General features: G+C 45.3%; 1 protein-coding gene across 10 annotated transcripts in view; it reads left to right on the forward strand.

Annotated features, from left to right (window-relative positions):
• Positions 1 to 15,533, forward strand: part of HDAC4 (histone deacetylase 4) — a 210,006-nt gene that overhangs the window by 134,048 nt on the left and 60,425 nt on the right. For all 10 annotated transcript variants that reach the window (XM_061378971.1, XM_061378975.1, XM_061378967.1 and 7 more), the window contains 4 exons: positions 6,675 to 6,806; positions 8,860 to 8,972; positions 13,908 to 14,024; positions 14,116 to 14,314. In XM_061378971.1, coding sequence (XP_061234955.1) covers positions 6,675 to 6,806; positions 8,860 to 8,972; positions 13,908 to 14,024; positions 14,116 to 14,314 — 561 coding nt within the window. The remainder of the gene's footprint in view (positions 1 to 6,674; positions 6,807 to 8,859; positions 8,973 to 13,907; positions 14,025 to 14,115; positions 14,315 to 15,533) is intronic.

A 15,533-nucleotide genomic window follows, 5' to 3' on the forward strand; every position in this document is an offset into this window, starting at 1 on the left:
AACCCAAGCCATTCTATGGTTGTTCTCATTTTCTCCCAGGAACAAGGCTGTTAGTTGATGGGGTTCCCTGCTTTCTGAAACCCGAGCGGTGGATGTGTTGGAAGATGCTGTTAATTACAAAGCTGACACAGCTACCAGCATTGAGATGGGTAAAAAGAGAACAATGCAACTTTTTAACATGGTTTTCCTCTTGCTTACATAGGGGGTTTGTTTGCTTTTGCGTTTCTATACATCCTGTGCAGGGCTGGGCTGTCTCATGTTGGACACTAGCTTTCCCACTTCCTCCTGCGTAAAGGTAGGGTAAGGATTCCTTGTGTTTGTTGGGCCTTGACAGCTCATCGGGATTTCAAAGGAAAGCCACAGCATTCCAATCAGTTGTCATGAAAATCAGGGTAAGTTTTGCCAAGCTCAACCCCTGCTAGAGCCAGCACACATTCAATTCACTGCATGCAGGAGCTGGAAGTGGTTGCCCATATCAATACTTAAACCTGACCCCAAAGGGAGAAACCCGGCTCATTTCTTTTGAAGTACTTTGGTCTTCCAACCTTTCTCCTGGCAGGTCTGTCAGCAGAGGTGGGATTTTGGGCCAAGCTGATATTATCAAAACCACGCTATTGTTTCGTGTTTGACTTGTGCTTCTTAAGCCTCTGGTGTTTGCCAAACTGCTGTGGTTCATTGTGCACCAAGAGACCTCCTGAATCTCTTAAGAGCTGGGTTTTGGTGTCTTTGGCTTGGGTTTTGGTGCTGCTGCAGCCATTGTCACTGTTTTGTGAAGCATTGCTGATGCTCTGGACCCTGGCTTTCCCTTTACTCCAGTATCACAGCTGGCTGCACTGGGGAGCTGAACATCAGAAGGAAGTTGATGGCCATGAAGATTTGAAGGAGGCAAAAAGATTCCTGTGGTCCCAAATATGTTTTCACTGCAGAGCTGTGGGATAACATCTCAGGGTGTGAGTTTCCACTATTTCCAAAGCTAGACGGAGTTGAATGCCAGACTGGGAGCTTACAAAGACATCTTTGGCAAGTCTGTGTCTCTGGATTTCCTGCCTAGATAGTAAATGAGTGTGTGTGTGGTATGGACTTGGGCAGAAAGGATGGGGAGGAAGTGTCACAGACCCCTCTTTCAGCTCCTGTTCTCTGGGGAGCGGGGAAGAACCAGTATCCTACCTGAAAACCTCCCATCCCAGCAGTGTGTCTTGCCTTCTGCACAAGTTGTGATGGAACAGAACTGGTTATAGGTCAAGTTCTGTGTCTTAGGGCTTGTGGTAAAGGGAAAAAAGCTGTCCTCAGCCTTCCCAGCCCACACAGTTAAGAACTGGCTGGAAAGGTCCAAGGAGGAGTATTTAGCTCAGCATTGTCAGACCATGGTTACGCACTTCTTTGCTGCAGTGACTTCCCTCAAGGAATAAAGGAATGCAACAAAAAGGAAACCCCTTCCTCTACCTTTGGGACCTACTTCAGAAGGAAGTAGGTCCCAAATATATTGCCTGTGCTGATGATGCCAGCAACCAGTACAGCTTCCAGCCCACCAACCTTCTAAAAGAAACAGAAAAGGCGATTATATTCTTTGGGCTCCATCAAGCACAAGCAGATTGTGAACAATGACTTCTAAGCCCCAGCTTGCACCTAGATGGTGACATGTACCTGGGCTGTCAGGGTCCTGATCACTTGCTGCCCATACAGAGCTTCCATGAAACAGGCAGCATGGTCCTTCCCTATGTGCATCTACTTGCTGGGCACCACAAACCAGTGCTTGTGCACAGTGTTTGCTCACTGGTACCAGCACAGATTGGTTTGAGTATTATTTGCAGCTAAGCAGGTGAAATTGTGCTGAATTCCTTGCATTTCAAAGGAAGCAGAGAGCAAAAGAAAGGGTTTGTCAGTGATTAAAATGCTGCCTTTGTCAAGAAAAGGCATAATACCTCCCTCAGTTGGTTCTGATCATTGGAATGCTTTAAGTGGTTTGTTTTATCGCGGAGATTGTTTAGAGGAAAATAGAGTAGGCAGAAATCCTGGTGTAGTGTGGGAGTATGATTTAGAGAAGATCATTGAGCTCTCTATGGCATGGAGTGTCACTCAAGTTCCAGAGCAGCTTTGCTTTCCCACCAGCATTGCCCTTCCAGCCGATGGAGATGGAGGTGTGGCTTTCCTGGGGACCCGCGCACTGCCTCAGTGTGCGCTCTGCTGAGAGGAGCCATAGACCTGCCTGAGAAATCCCTATTGTTTAAACAGCCTTTGCTGCTGCAAGGAAAGGTTTTTCTGACTTAGTTGATTCTAGAATTCTATGACATAAGTGTCTCTAGTCCAAAAATAACTTCCTAAAGGCAAAAATTGCTTTATGGCAGTGATGCTGCAGAAGAGCTCTTCAGACAAGCGCTGAGAGAGCTGGGCTGGTTCAGCCTGGACAAGAGAAGGCTCCTTAAGGGGAGACCTTAGAGCAGCCTAAAGGGGCTGCAGGAAACCTGGAGAGGGGCTTTGGACAAGGGCCTGTAGGGACAGGACAAGGGGAATGACTTTAACCTGCCAGAACAGGGGAGACTGAGATGAGCTCTTAGGCAGAAGCTCTTCCCTGTGAGGGTGCCCAGACAAGCTTCTTTATATCCAACCTGAACTTCCTCTATTCCCCATCACCCCTTGCCCTATCACTACAGTCCCTGATGAAGAGTCCCTCTCTGCATCCTTGTAGCCCCCTTCAGACACTGGAAGCTGCTCTGAGGTCTCCATGCAGCTTCTGTTCTCTGGGCTGAACAGCCCCAGGTGTCTTAGCTTGTTGGATGGCATCACCTGAACTAATGTATCTACGAACGTAGGTAGAAAGGGATGGATAAAGATTTTGCTGTATTTTTAAGAGGTTTATATTAGATTTGAATTTCAGATTTTTTAGATTTTTACAAGATACTTGCTATATTCTCAGCCTGGAGAAGAGAAGGCTCTGGGAAGACCTCAGAACCTTAAATGGCTTTAAATCGGTCAGGTTGTTCCAAGCCCCATCAAGCATGGCCTTGAACACTGCCAGGGATGGGGCAGCCACAGCTTCTATGAGCATCCTGTGTCAGCGCCTCAGCACCCTCGCAGTGCCCAGCTGCTGAAATCAAGACGTTCAAGGACTGGGATGAGGGTTTTCATGGTGCATTGTTGGCTATTTTATCAGGAACATGGATGTTTAATGGGAACCTGGCAACGCCTGCCCAGGACGTTGTGTTTTTGCCTTGCACAGACTTAATGTCCCATTAGTTCAGCAGCTTAGGGGTTGCAATTCTAGGAAGGAAACAATGAGAATGACATAAATGTTGGCGAAGTGGATTACATGGGTCCTGCTGCAATAAATGATGTATAAGAGGGGTAAGTTGGGTTTGAGCCTGTGCAAACTAGGGAAGCTTTTGGCTTCTGCTCTAGTTATTAATTTATGTGGAGGAAAACAAAATATTCTTTGTATAAATCCTTATTATAGGCCAAATTAAGTATGTCACTGCTGAAGAAATCCCACTGGCTTTGTGGAAGCTGACTCAGACTTGGCATGGGCTCCATCTGTTTGCTAAACAGGAGTCAACCTGATTTCTTTCTAACTTCCCAGTGTTTGCTTCTCAAGGTTTCACCTTAAGATGCAGGAGACCAGTAAGTTGTGTAATTCAGTTTTAAGCTTACTGTAGGTAGCAGTGATGGGTTTAGTTGGCTTTATTTGGGCATATTGCCTGACAGGGTGAATGTTGGGATTCTCAGTGGAACTGGTGCTCTTTGGGAGAACATCTGACCTGTGTTGAGTACCTGGTATTGATAGCTACATGTTGTTTGAATTCCTGCTTTCTCCATTTAAAGGACATCTCTCTTCAGCTTAAAACTATTGGCTAGTATCTACTAGTTTAAAAACCATCTAAATCAGCTTAAATTATTGCTTTGAGGTTTGGAAATGGCTGTTTAAAGCTACATCTTTTCTGATAAAAGATGCTCTGTGTCAATTCCTTCAATTTAAGATTATTCTGCACTGCCTGCGCTGAATCTGAATTCACCTCATTTGAGCTGTATAGCACCCAGTTAAATGTGGGTTGGGATTATGCTGTCTGAGGTCTTGATGACAGGTTAGATTGGGGATTATAGCAGGGTGGTGGAGATAAAACCACAAGCAGAAGATGCTAAAGCAACACAGTTCTTTCAAGAGACTCTTTGTTGTTTCTGAAGTCCAACTGAGGAAGCAAAGGAGGAATATCTGGGATGGTTTTGCCTGAAAACAGTTTTCCCTGACATTGTAATACCCTGCTTTCGCAATAACCTGTTCTCAAGTTGTTTTCTCTGTTAAGGCTGGAATTGTCTATGTTCATTCCCTTCCTGTTACATGGAAGGACGTGGGGATTGTGGCTTTGCACAGGGGGCAGATCTGGTCGTGTTGGATAATCTGTGAGCCTCGGATCTTTTGTTTCCCTGCCCATTTTGAAGGTGTTTCTAACCAGTCCCTTCTCTGTACATAGAAAACCTCACAAATACTTGTCTGTTCCCAACAGAAAACATGCTTCAGCTGAGCACCATGCAGGGTCTACATTGCATAGAAATAAAATCAGTGCTCGAGTACAGTTTGTATTGTCCTGTTTTGCTTTGGCAGAAGACAGATCCTTTCAACAGCTGGGGCATAGGCTTCTATTTCATATACTAGTTGGCAGTGCAGATGTATCCAAACCGGATGTATCTGCATCTAGTTCCCATTTGTTCTTTAAAGTCTTTGACTGGAGCATCTACCCGGTTACTAATCCTCAGTATTTGGAACCAATTAAAATTGGGAATTAAAGGCTGAAGGATGAGGTACTGAATGTTCATGTACCTAAAGGCCACTTTTAAAGCCCTAAGTCAGCTTCTGTTTTGAAGAGAACTTACTGAAGTGAGTAATTAGAACCTATGCTTGTATTTTAACTAGTCCACTCTTCCAGTACTGCCCTCCAAGCAGATGACAGATTGCATTCAGTCCCCTGCCACTTTGCATGCAAATGCCCTGTAAGATTATTTCCCCTTTGCTAATGCACTTCATCCGGCATTTTAAGCATCATCTTGTGGAGTCTGACACTTTTAGTGCTCCCTTTATCTCTTGTTGGCATTTTCCTGTCCAAAACATTAATGAAAAGCTCTGTTTTTCCCCCCTCCCAAAAGTTTCATCAAAGAACTGTTTTGATGGCTTAACTTCAAGCATTTGATCTTGAATTCATCAGCCTTCTGAGATTGGAACCCTGCAATTCATGTTGTCAGGCTTGAGTTTTGACGTGACCCAGTGGTCAAAGCCAACTGAGGGAAAATATATCTTTGTTAATTCAAATCAGTTTGTAAACCCTCTCTTAATTCTCCTAAAGCAATATAGCTCATTGTACAAGGAGCTGAGTGTATGGGTAGTTAATGGTGAGAGCACAGGATCTGTTTGTTCAAAGGGATTAAGCTGCAGAGTTGTTAAGAGGTTGAGGAGGGGAAAAGACTGGGCCAGTTTACAAATCTCACAATATAAAGCACCAAAGGAGATAGTTTGTGTCTGCTGAAGGGATCAGGAAGTTTACAGAGGAAGTCATCTTGCAGGAGGAATCTTGACTTACAGCTTCATTACCTTTATAAAACCTTGATAATCTGAGCCATACAGATGTGTTCCATATTGCTGTCATTAACCCAGAGGCATTAGGATAGAGCTTCCCAAGAGCTCTGCTTTGCATTTCGGGGAAATGAGATTCCAGGATTTAGAGACAGCCGAAGTGTTGAAGAGAGGCTCTCCAAAGGCTGATGTACACAAAGCAAGTCGGACTGTGGTCTCAGGAAATCCATGCACACCTGCCCTTGGCAGCTCTGAATTCTCAAAGCATTTGATGTGGGTTTAGATACGGTTCAGTTTTGTGCCTGTGATGGTGCAAACCAAGTTGCTCCCCAAATAAACAACCCTTCTCCTCCCTGGTGCTGGCTTTGGCCTTGGCCACGCTCTTGTGCCCTGTTGCTTGAGTTGACACTGGCTACAGAGGACACAGGCTCATCTCGCTCCAAGGTTAGTTGCTTCAAGGAGGTGAACCAGCAGGAAAACACTCTCCTGGTTTGGCTGTGAGCTTTGATTCTCGTGTTTTCTTTCCCCTGCCCTGGTGTTCCTCCCTAAGCCAGCTCACCCTGGGGTTGGATGACTCCATGGGAGGGAAGCTGCCCATTTCAGCAGTGCATTGCAGATGCTGTCTGAGCCCCACAGTGATGCTCCATGCTCAACCAGACAGCAACATCTCAGCTGTCTCACCAGTTCCTGTACTGATGGTTTTGATCCTGTAGTTTAGCTTTGCCACTGGCTTGGAAGCAAGTTAGGAAGCTAGGGAATGTGAACATTGTTCTCTGCATTAGTCTTGAGTTCACAGTTGCTTGTAAGTCAGTGTCTTCAGTTGAGAAAAGAGATTGCAGGATGATTATCAATTAAAATGCTGTTGACTTTCATTGCCAGTGAATTCAGCTGTCTCATGGGCTGGGACATGCTCATTCTCTTAAGTCTTTCTTCCACACCTATGCTATCAAATGACTAATTCCATTTAGGATTCTACAAATACTGAACTTGAACCCAGCCTTTGCGTTAAAAGCTACTGAAATAGGTAAAATACTGAACCAGTTATTACTAACTAATTAATATTAAATGAACCAACTAATATTAACCAAAGCACTCTGCTGTGCTTTATCCTGTTCAGCATCTGAACCCAACCTGAAGTTACGATCCAGACTAAAGCAGAAAGTTGCTGAAAGACGGAGCAGCCCCCTCTTGCGCAGAAAAGATGGCCCAGTGGTTACTGCTCTGAAGAAGCGCCCGCTGGATGTCACAGGTAGGTGGGTGACAAGGCATCCACCCTGCAGCCACACACTCCATAAGAGGTTCCCTTCCCCAGATGAATCCCTGCGTTCAGTCTGCATCTCTCATGTGTTGGTGAAACCGGGATGAAGTTGGCAGTGGGGGATGTAAGTGTGCGTCAGCAGCATCGGTCCGTTAAGTACCGATCTGCTGAGATAACATTATCAACACCAGGAGCTTGGGTTTGGTTCGAAGACATGGAAATATGCCACCAGAGTGCTGGGTTTTTGGTTCCCCCAAGCATTTCTAGGATGTTCAGCAACAGGTTGAGAAATCAACTTTCTCAAAGATGATCCTATTAATATCCTTGGGGAGGCTTTAATTCACGGCTTTCGTCCTCCAACAGGAAATGCTTTATAACCCCTGTTAGTTTAAGCTTTTGGGCAGACTGCCATAGTTCCTTGTTAGGTAATTACAGCAGGGTTTTAAAGTATGTAAGGCATTGTTTTATATATATATATATATATATATATGATATTTTGACTACTTATTTGACAGTTTCTTGTTGAAGAAGAGTATTCTTCTGGGAGTCAAGTTTATAAGGAGGAATCAGGGTAAGGTAGACTGTATAGATTACCATAAAGTTAATTCTGAGCACCACCTAGGGATGCCTGAGTGTAAGTACCACTATGTAGCAGCTTTTTCAGACTTGGCTCACTTCAAGGCACAGTAGCATCATTCGGAGAAGCTCGGAGTGAGCTGTCTTTAGAGAGCACAGTGCTTTCAGGTGACCCTGGGGTAGCCATGCACCACTTGGTGCCTCTCTGTTTTGCAAGGGAATAGATGATTTCAAGAGCTAAAGCATCATTTATAGCAGGTCTGAAAATCCAGTCTACTTCACTCATATATTGCTGTATGTCCCGTGGCTTTTATGCTAAAGAAAAGGTTTAGAATGTTATTTACCTTCTAAACTAAAAGGAGAAGCAGTGGAAGCTGGGCCATGCACTGCATGAGACACCTTCTAAGGGAAGATTTCAGGCTGTTGCCATTTCACACGCTCTTTCTGTTTGTTGTTATTTCTGTGCTGTTGATGGGAGGCTTTGATTTCAGGCTGGGCATCTCTGTGGTTCTGGGTAGTGAGTTCAAAGGGAACATATTGATAAAATATATAATATGGAGAGAGTTTTCTGATTTAGTGATTTAAAGGCAGTGATTTAAACAGATTTGGACCCTGTAGAGTTTTGCCTGATTCTGGTGAAATATGCTCAGACGCAACCATGGCCCATGGTCCATCCAGCCCTGTTTCACTCACACAGCTTTTAAATCCCTTCAAACAACTGAATTTGCCATCCTGTCAAAATGTAATCCTTGGGAGTCAGTCGCCAGGCTTTTCCGGGATGGGGAGCTCAGTGCTGTGGGAGTTCCGTGAAGGGCAGACCAAGGCAAGTCTTGTTTCTTTGAGGACCAGGCATGGTGCGGGCACTTGGCAGGGGACAGGGACATACCCCATGCCCTGCACTGGAAAATCTCAGTGCTGTGCTCTAAAAGCAAAGGTCAGTTCTTGTGCCCAGCGTGAGGACTCGGTGCTAGTGGTGGCTGTCCAGTAAAACCAGATGGACTAGAAGCCTGCGTGGGAAAATGTCGAGGCTGAGACAGTTCCCCTGCTTGTTCGAGTGTGAAGTCTGATGCAATACATGAGTAGAGGGTGTTGTTGGGGTTATAGGTGAAAGAGGGAGAGAGAAGCACTGCTAGAAATCTGAAGCAGGACAAGCTGACATCCTCCACTTTGGCCTTTTCAAGCTTTTTCCATGTCTTTCATTATCTTCCAATTGTATTTAAAGTTATTATTATACTGTAAGAGAAATCCCCAGGAGGAGAAGACTCAAGTATGGTAAGTAGGTACTTGGGCAGCCCATTTGAAATTAGTTGTTGGTATTTTAAGAGCCCTGGGAAGATTTAGGCAGAGGCAGATGGGGAGGAGGAAGGTTGTTTTCCTCCAAAACAAAACTTAAAGGGTTGTTATCTGTTTAAATACCATCATGGAGATTGTTTGTAACACTGAAAGTTGGTTTTGGATGTGTTTTTAGACTCTGCATGCAACAGTGCTCCTGGATCTGGGCCCAGCTCTCCAAACAACAGCTCCAATAACATAAGCACCGAGAACGGAATTGCAGGATCAGTCACGAGTATTCAAGCAGAGGTACAGAGCTCTTCCTCCCTCTGGGTTTTAACACTTGGGTTTCCAATCAGGTTTTGCAGAGGTTTAGGAACTGAAGTGGACAAACCGGTGTGCGCCACAGGAACAAAAACGTAGCTCGTGACTCGGGGCAGGCTTTGGGAATTACCTCTCAATCTGGCATGACAGGATGCATTATCTGTTGATTAAATCTCAGCTGAGCCAGCTCACAAGCTCCTTGTGGTAACTTGTAGAGGGTTTGTTGTGACGAGAGAGTCAAAATACAGGGATTTAACAAGGTTTCCTGGTCAAATTGAAGTATTTTGTCTAAAGGGTGAAGTTATTGTGTGCAGTAGCTTTGTCTAAATATGAACAAACCAGAACTGTATTAAAGGGAATGGATTTAACCTTTTCCTCCCCACATAGGCACACGAAAGCTTGGCGCCTCATACCAGCATGCTAGTTGATAATCACAGAACGGTTTGCGTTGGAAGGGACCTTAAGATCATCCAGTTCCAACCCCTGCCACAGGTAGGGACACCTTCCACTAGAGCAGGTTGCTCCAAGCCCCTGTGTCCAACCTGGCCTTGAACACTGCCAGGGATGGGGCAGCCACAGCTTCTCTGGGCACCCTGTGCCAGCACCTCAGCACCCTCACAGGGAAGAGCTTCCTACTTATCTCCAACCTGAACTTCCCCTGTTTCAGTTTAAGCCCATCACCCCTTGTCCTATGGCTATAGTCCCTGGTGAAGAGTCCCTTTCTGCATCCTTGTATGGCCCCCTTTAAACACTGGAAGCTGCTCTGAGGTCTCAACGCAGCTTCTCTTCTCCAGGCTGAACAGCCCCAATGTTCTCAGCCTGTCTTCATATGGGAGGTGCTCCAGCCCCTGGGCATCCTCGTGGCCCAAAGCTTCCACCATTACTTGAGGCATCTCTTACAGATGTCAAGGGCAAGGTGTTGGACTGAGTAAACTGGGAGATAACAGCTCCTGTGTTCAGGATTACTGAAGCCCACCTTCTTTTAAGGGCAGATATTGGGGTGGATCTCACTGTAAACCCTGTATGTACAAACTCAGTGTCATTGTGTAATGTTACTGGTGCATGTCTTTTTATCCAGCTTACCATTAGCTGTTCTCCACATGAATGTAGTTTCTGTCTTACCATCAGGGTTGTAAAAACAGGCCTGGGCTTGTTCTTCCCAAATTGTCGTTTAGAATTGAAAAGGGCTTCTTGCAGTATAAATGTGAGCCCTTAATACTTTAGTTCTGTACAGATTTTCACTTTATTTTTTTTTCTAATGTAGTGTAACAGTATTTAATATGGGGAATGTGTCACCTTCTGTACCTTCTCCTCTGCCAAATTATCCAACGCACGGCTACGTTCACGCTAGTCTGCTGTAGAACTTACAGGATTTAGGCAATTACTGTAAAGATTAAGACAAGCACAAGTACAGGCTGGTGGAGAATGGATGGAGCAGCCCTGAGGAGATGGACTTGGGGGTACTGGGTGAGGAGAAGCTCCCCATGACTCGGCTTCAGTGTGTGCTTGAGCCCAGAACCTCCCTGTGTGCTGGGCTGCATCCCTAGAGTGTGGGCAGCAGCTCAGGAAGGGCATCCTGCCCCTCTGCTGTGCTCTGGGGAGACCTTAGAGCAGCTCCAGTGCCTAAAGGGGCTACAGGAAACCTGGAGACAAGGGGACAAGGGGACAAGCTTCTTTTCTCCAGGCTGAACAGCCCCAGTGTTCTTAGCTTGTCTCCATACAGGAGGTGCTCCAGCCCTTGATCATCCTCATGGCCTCCTCTGGACTTGCTCCAGCATCTCCACATGCTTCTTATGCTGAGGACACCTTCAGGTTTTGTTTTAAATGAGAAACACATCTCTTTGCTTCTTAGTTGGCTCAGTCACCTCTTGAACCTTTCCAAGTCTCGTGGAAGATGGTATCTGTTTAATATCTGGTTTATATCTAGTTTAATATCTGGTAAACATGTTATTTAAGTTCCAGTGCTTGTCTTCAGTGGAGAAAGATGACAGCTCTCTGCCTCCTTTTAAAATAGACACTGTCTATTTAAATACTGGTTTGAAATCCAAAGGTTTTTCCATCTCTGCAAGGTAGCGATACCCATTGCCATTGCAGTTCATGCAAGGCTATATAAAGTACTTGTCTACAGCCCAAAATCGTGCATGCTGAAATTGTTCTCTTCTGTGCAATTCAGCAAATGTTTGTGTACGCCCTGTAGATGGGATCTGTATATTTAAAGTGATAATAATGCTGCTAAATACCAGATGCTGATAGTGTCAAGCTGTTGCGTTTTGCTCTTCGCTGTTTTTCAAACAAATCCCCAGGAGATACTTTGAGGCACAACTCCGGAGTATTGATTGTTCAAAGGGAAAATGGATGTAGTTTTGTTTCATTTATGATATCAGGAAAATATTATATTGCTCTGCTGACAATAACTATCTTCTCAATGTGGCACGCTACCATTATGTCATTTAACTTAAAGCCAAATTGCCACTAGTGCTCATGATTACTTGGCAGAAGCAGCGTGTGGGTACACACAACGCATGTCCTTACCCAGGTACTGCTCAGCAGCAGAGTGCTCCCTGCAGATTCCTCCTTTCCAGCTTGTGAAGTGAGACCTTAAAAATACATCTTCTCTTCCTATGGAAGAAGTGACAAGCTGAGAGAGCTGGGCTGGTCCAGCCTGGAGAAGAGAAGGTTCCTTAAGGACTTTAGAGCAGCTCCAGTGCCTAAAGGGAGCTGCTGGAGAGGGGCTTTGGACAAGGGCCTGTAGGGACAGGACAAGGGGAATGGCTTTAACCTGCCAGAACAGGGAAGACTGAGAGGAGCTCTTAGGCAGAAGCTCTTCCCTGTGAGGGTGCTGAGGCGCTGGCACAGGGTGCCCAGAGAAGCTGTGGCTGCCCCATCCCTGGCAGTGTTGGAGGCCAGGTTGGACACAGGGGCTTGGAGCAACCTGCTCTAGTGGAAGGTGTTCCTGCCCCTGGCAGGGCATTGGAACTGGATGAGCTTTAAGGTCCTTTCCAGTCCAAACCATCCTGTGATTCTGTGAAGCACAGACCAAGTGCATGCCCTGAACGCTGTCTTACAAAGGGATGACGAGACCAAGATAACCAACACAGGGATGATCTCACCCTGCAACTGCCACCAACCTCTCTACCCTACAGAGAGACCTTTTGCAGTTTATTTGGACTTTTCCTGGAGACTAAGGATCACCCCTGCATCCTTCCCAGCAGGATCACCCCTGCATCCTTCCCAGCACTCTGCTGCTGCTCAGGCTTCAGGCAGAGTCACTGCAAAAAGCTTTTGCAGAGAGATTTAACAGCTTACTTGTCCTTCCCAACTATTTGCCCTTTTAAAGCTAAGAGAGATTACCTTAAAAACCAAAAGGCATTATAATGACTGTTGTTCTCTTTAGCAAATCACAGACAATTTATGCTACTTACTAGTGTGCTTTAGCTTTAATCAGACTTCAACGTCTCATCCAAAAGCCTTAAAGTTACATTTATAGAGCTGTTTCCTGATTTACTGAATTATCTTATGGCCATTTAAGGCAGGAACACTTAAGTAAAAATACCTTTAATTTCCAAGCAAGATTGATTTATGTGCTAGAAAAGCCATTATGAAAATCACAATAAACTGCCTGATTTTCCTGTTAGGAAACAAGTGTTCTGAGCATCCTCAATTCTCTACAGGCCACTTTCCGACTTAAATAATATACAGTTTAGATATAAATTACTTTCTATAGAATTTCAACTGTTTAACGGAGGTGCTATTGTGGGAAAAGGGGTTATGATTAACTTTGTGTTACACTGTGGAACAATCTGTATCGATGTAACAGATATCCTAATACATTTCAGGCTTAAATTCAAAGTCCTGTAAGTCAATGAGACTTCGCAGGTTATTTCCTTGGTTGCAGGGCTTGGATGGCTCTGGATAATAAACCCCTGTTTTTCTCCCTCAAAGACTACAAAGAAACCCTGTAGTAACATGCTGGGGGGAAGCACAGAAGAACTGGTACTGAAAACTGAGTGTTTTCTATAGAACAACCTCCGAAACCAATCCCACCTCTTTGGTTTATCAGTATTTAAGGGGAGCAGCTGGTCATGGGTTTGGCTTTAAAAGAACACCCCACCTCTGCAGCTGAGGGTTGTACTGCCTGTACAAGGACCAGAGGAAGCCTTCCCTATGTGTGTCACTGTTCGCAGACACTGGACTGCCTTTTAAACGCAGTCTTCGATGTGTCATTGACTAGCCAGACGTTTTTCCCATGTCCAATTGCATCTCAGTTCCAAGTGTTCAACAAAGTCACCCAGTTTTCCTACGATCCGGTGCAGAGTGAATTCTTTCTTGTTTCCTTTTGCCTCCTTGTGCTTTCATTAAATGGCATTCAAGCTTGTTGAAAATATCATAGAATCATGGAATGGTTTGGGCTGGAAGGGATCTTAAAGCGCATCCAGCTCCAACTCCCTGCCACAGGGAATCACCTTCCCCTAGAGCAGGGTGCTCCAAGTCCCTGTGTCCAACCTGGCCTTGGATGCTGCTAGGTTTCCCCTTAAGGAGCCTTCTCTTCTCCAGACTGACCCAGCCCAGCTCTTTCAGCCTGGCTCCAGAGCAGAGCTGCTCCAGGCCTCGCAGCATCTCCATCCCTCCTCTGGCCTTGCTCCAGCTGCTCCACGTCCCTCTTGTGCTGTTGCCCCAGATCTGGATCAGGACTGCGGGGGGGGGGGGGGGGGTCTCCTCAGAGCACAGCAGAGGGGGAACTTGATTATTTAGGCTGGGTCTGAAGCAGAGTTCAGTTTCCCTGTTCGTTATTTCCAACATGAGCAGTGAAGTTACACACTCTGTACATTTGTGGTGTGCTCTCACAGCAAGTGGACTGTGTCCTTGATCCAGTCTCTAGATGTTTTCTCACCAGGACAATGTTCTTACTTTTGTTTCCAGACCAGCCTGGCTCACAGACTTGTGAATCGTGAAGGCTCCGTTACACAGCTTCCACTCTACACATCTCCTTCTTTGCCCAACATCACACTAGGACTGCCTGCAACTGGCCCTTCCAGTGTAAGTGGGGAGGGAGGATACAGCCTTTGGGATGTTGTTGTTTGCCCTGATTTATCCCTTAATGCGGTTGCCATCCATTATGCATTTGCAGGGAGGATCAGCACAGCAAGATGCAGAGAGACTTACTATCCCAACCTTACAGCAGCGGATCTCTTTATTTCCTGGCACTCACCTCACTCCCTACTTGAGCACTACAACATTGGAAAGAGATGGGGGAACTGCACATAACCCTCTTCTGCAGCACATGGTCTTACTGGAACAGCCAACTGCACAAACTCCCTTAGTCACAGGTGAGAGTGATCCATAGGTAATGTGCAAAACTCCAGTCCCTAAATGTAGGGACAGCTTAAGAAAGAGAGTGGCATCTGTTGCTTGGTGGTAAGGTCTGTCTCTTGCGCAAAAGAGACACAACATCCCTGTTTATCACCTCTGGTTTCTGTTTCGTGTAGGAAAAGCACATGTTTAAAAACTCACAGATTGAAATACTTGCTGTTCATCATTATTTGAAGTGGCAAAACCACGGCAACATCAGCTGCATTGCAACAGATTGTATTTGTTTGTGTCTGTTACATTTTCAGGGTGCTAATTGCTTTGAATCACTCCCTGTGTTGTGTTTTCAGCATGAAGTACCTGTGGGAAGGCACATTTCTATAAATAGGGTTAATTCAAAGCAACAGTCCTCAGTAGGATTTGGTTTTACAGTGTGTAATGCTGGGACAGAGGATGTTCTCCTGGAGTTCTAATAGACGTGTTGATTTTACTTTCATTTGTTCCATTTCTAATGGGAATTCTTGAGAGATGGTGGTCACTGAAGCATTGCAGCACAGCTCTTTGGTTCCCGTCTGGTTTTACATTCAAATCCCAGGGATATACATGTGGTTCTGATAAGCTTATAAGCATGTTCAGCGAGGCTGGGAGCAACCAGGGCTAGTGGAAGGTGGCGTGATGAGGTTACTCAGAGTCAATACGTGGCTCTTCACCATTTACCCTTTGTCCAAGGCCTGTTGATGGAAAGCCATTGGAGGAGACTTCTGCTCTTACCCTGTCACCAGAACTTCTCTGTGCTGGTGTTTGCATTAAAGCACACATAGGGAAAAGTGCAGTTCTGCTTCCTATGCAACCTCTCTCAAAGCTTCCTTCAGTTTGCAGTATATAATGGTTGCTTCTGAGTGTATTCCTTCTAGTCCACCTGCTACATGGGATGTTTTTAGAGTGAGAACAACATATCGTAAACCAACACTTAGGAGAAACACAATACAACAGAGCAACAAGACAAAACACACGTTCTGGATGCAGTAACTGAAAGAGAGCAAACCAAAACAAGTTCTCCAAAGTCCTCCAAGGTATCCTATGCAAAATGTATAGGGGCCCTTCCTCTGCCGGTGTGAGGAGCTGTGCTATGAGGGAAATGGAACACATCTTTCCCCCTTATTCATCTGTTCATACACACACAGACATGTGTGTGCATATGTGTATACGTGAATTTATAGACATGCATTTTTAAGCTAA

This window comes from Neopsephotus bourkii, unplaced genomic scaffold (assembly GCF_033783945.1).
Source record: "Neopsephotus bourkii isolate Nb327-2 ecotype Australia unplaced genomic scaffold, CSIRO-AGI_Nbou_v1 NB_1768, whole genome shotgun sequence".
Taxonomy (NCBI): domain Eukaryota; kingdom Metazoa; phylum Chordata; class Aves; order Psittaciformes; family Psittacidae; genus Neopsephotus; species Neopsephotus bourkii.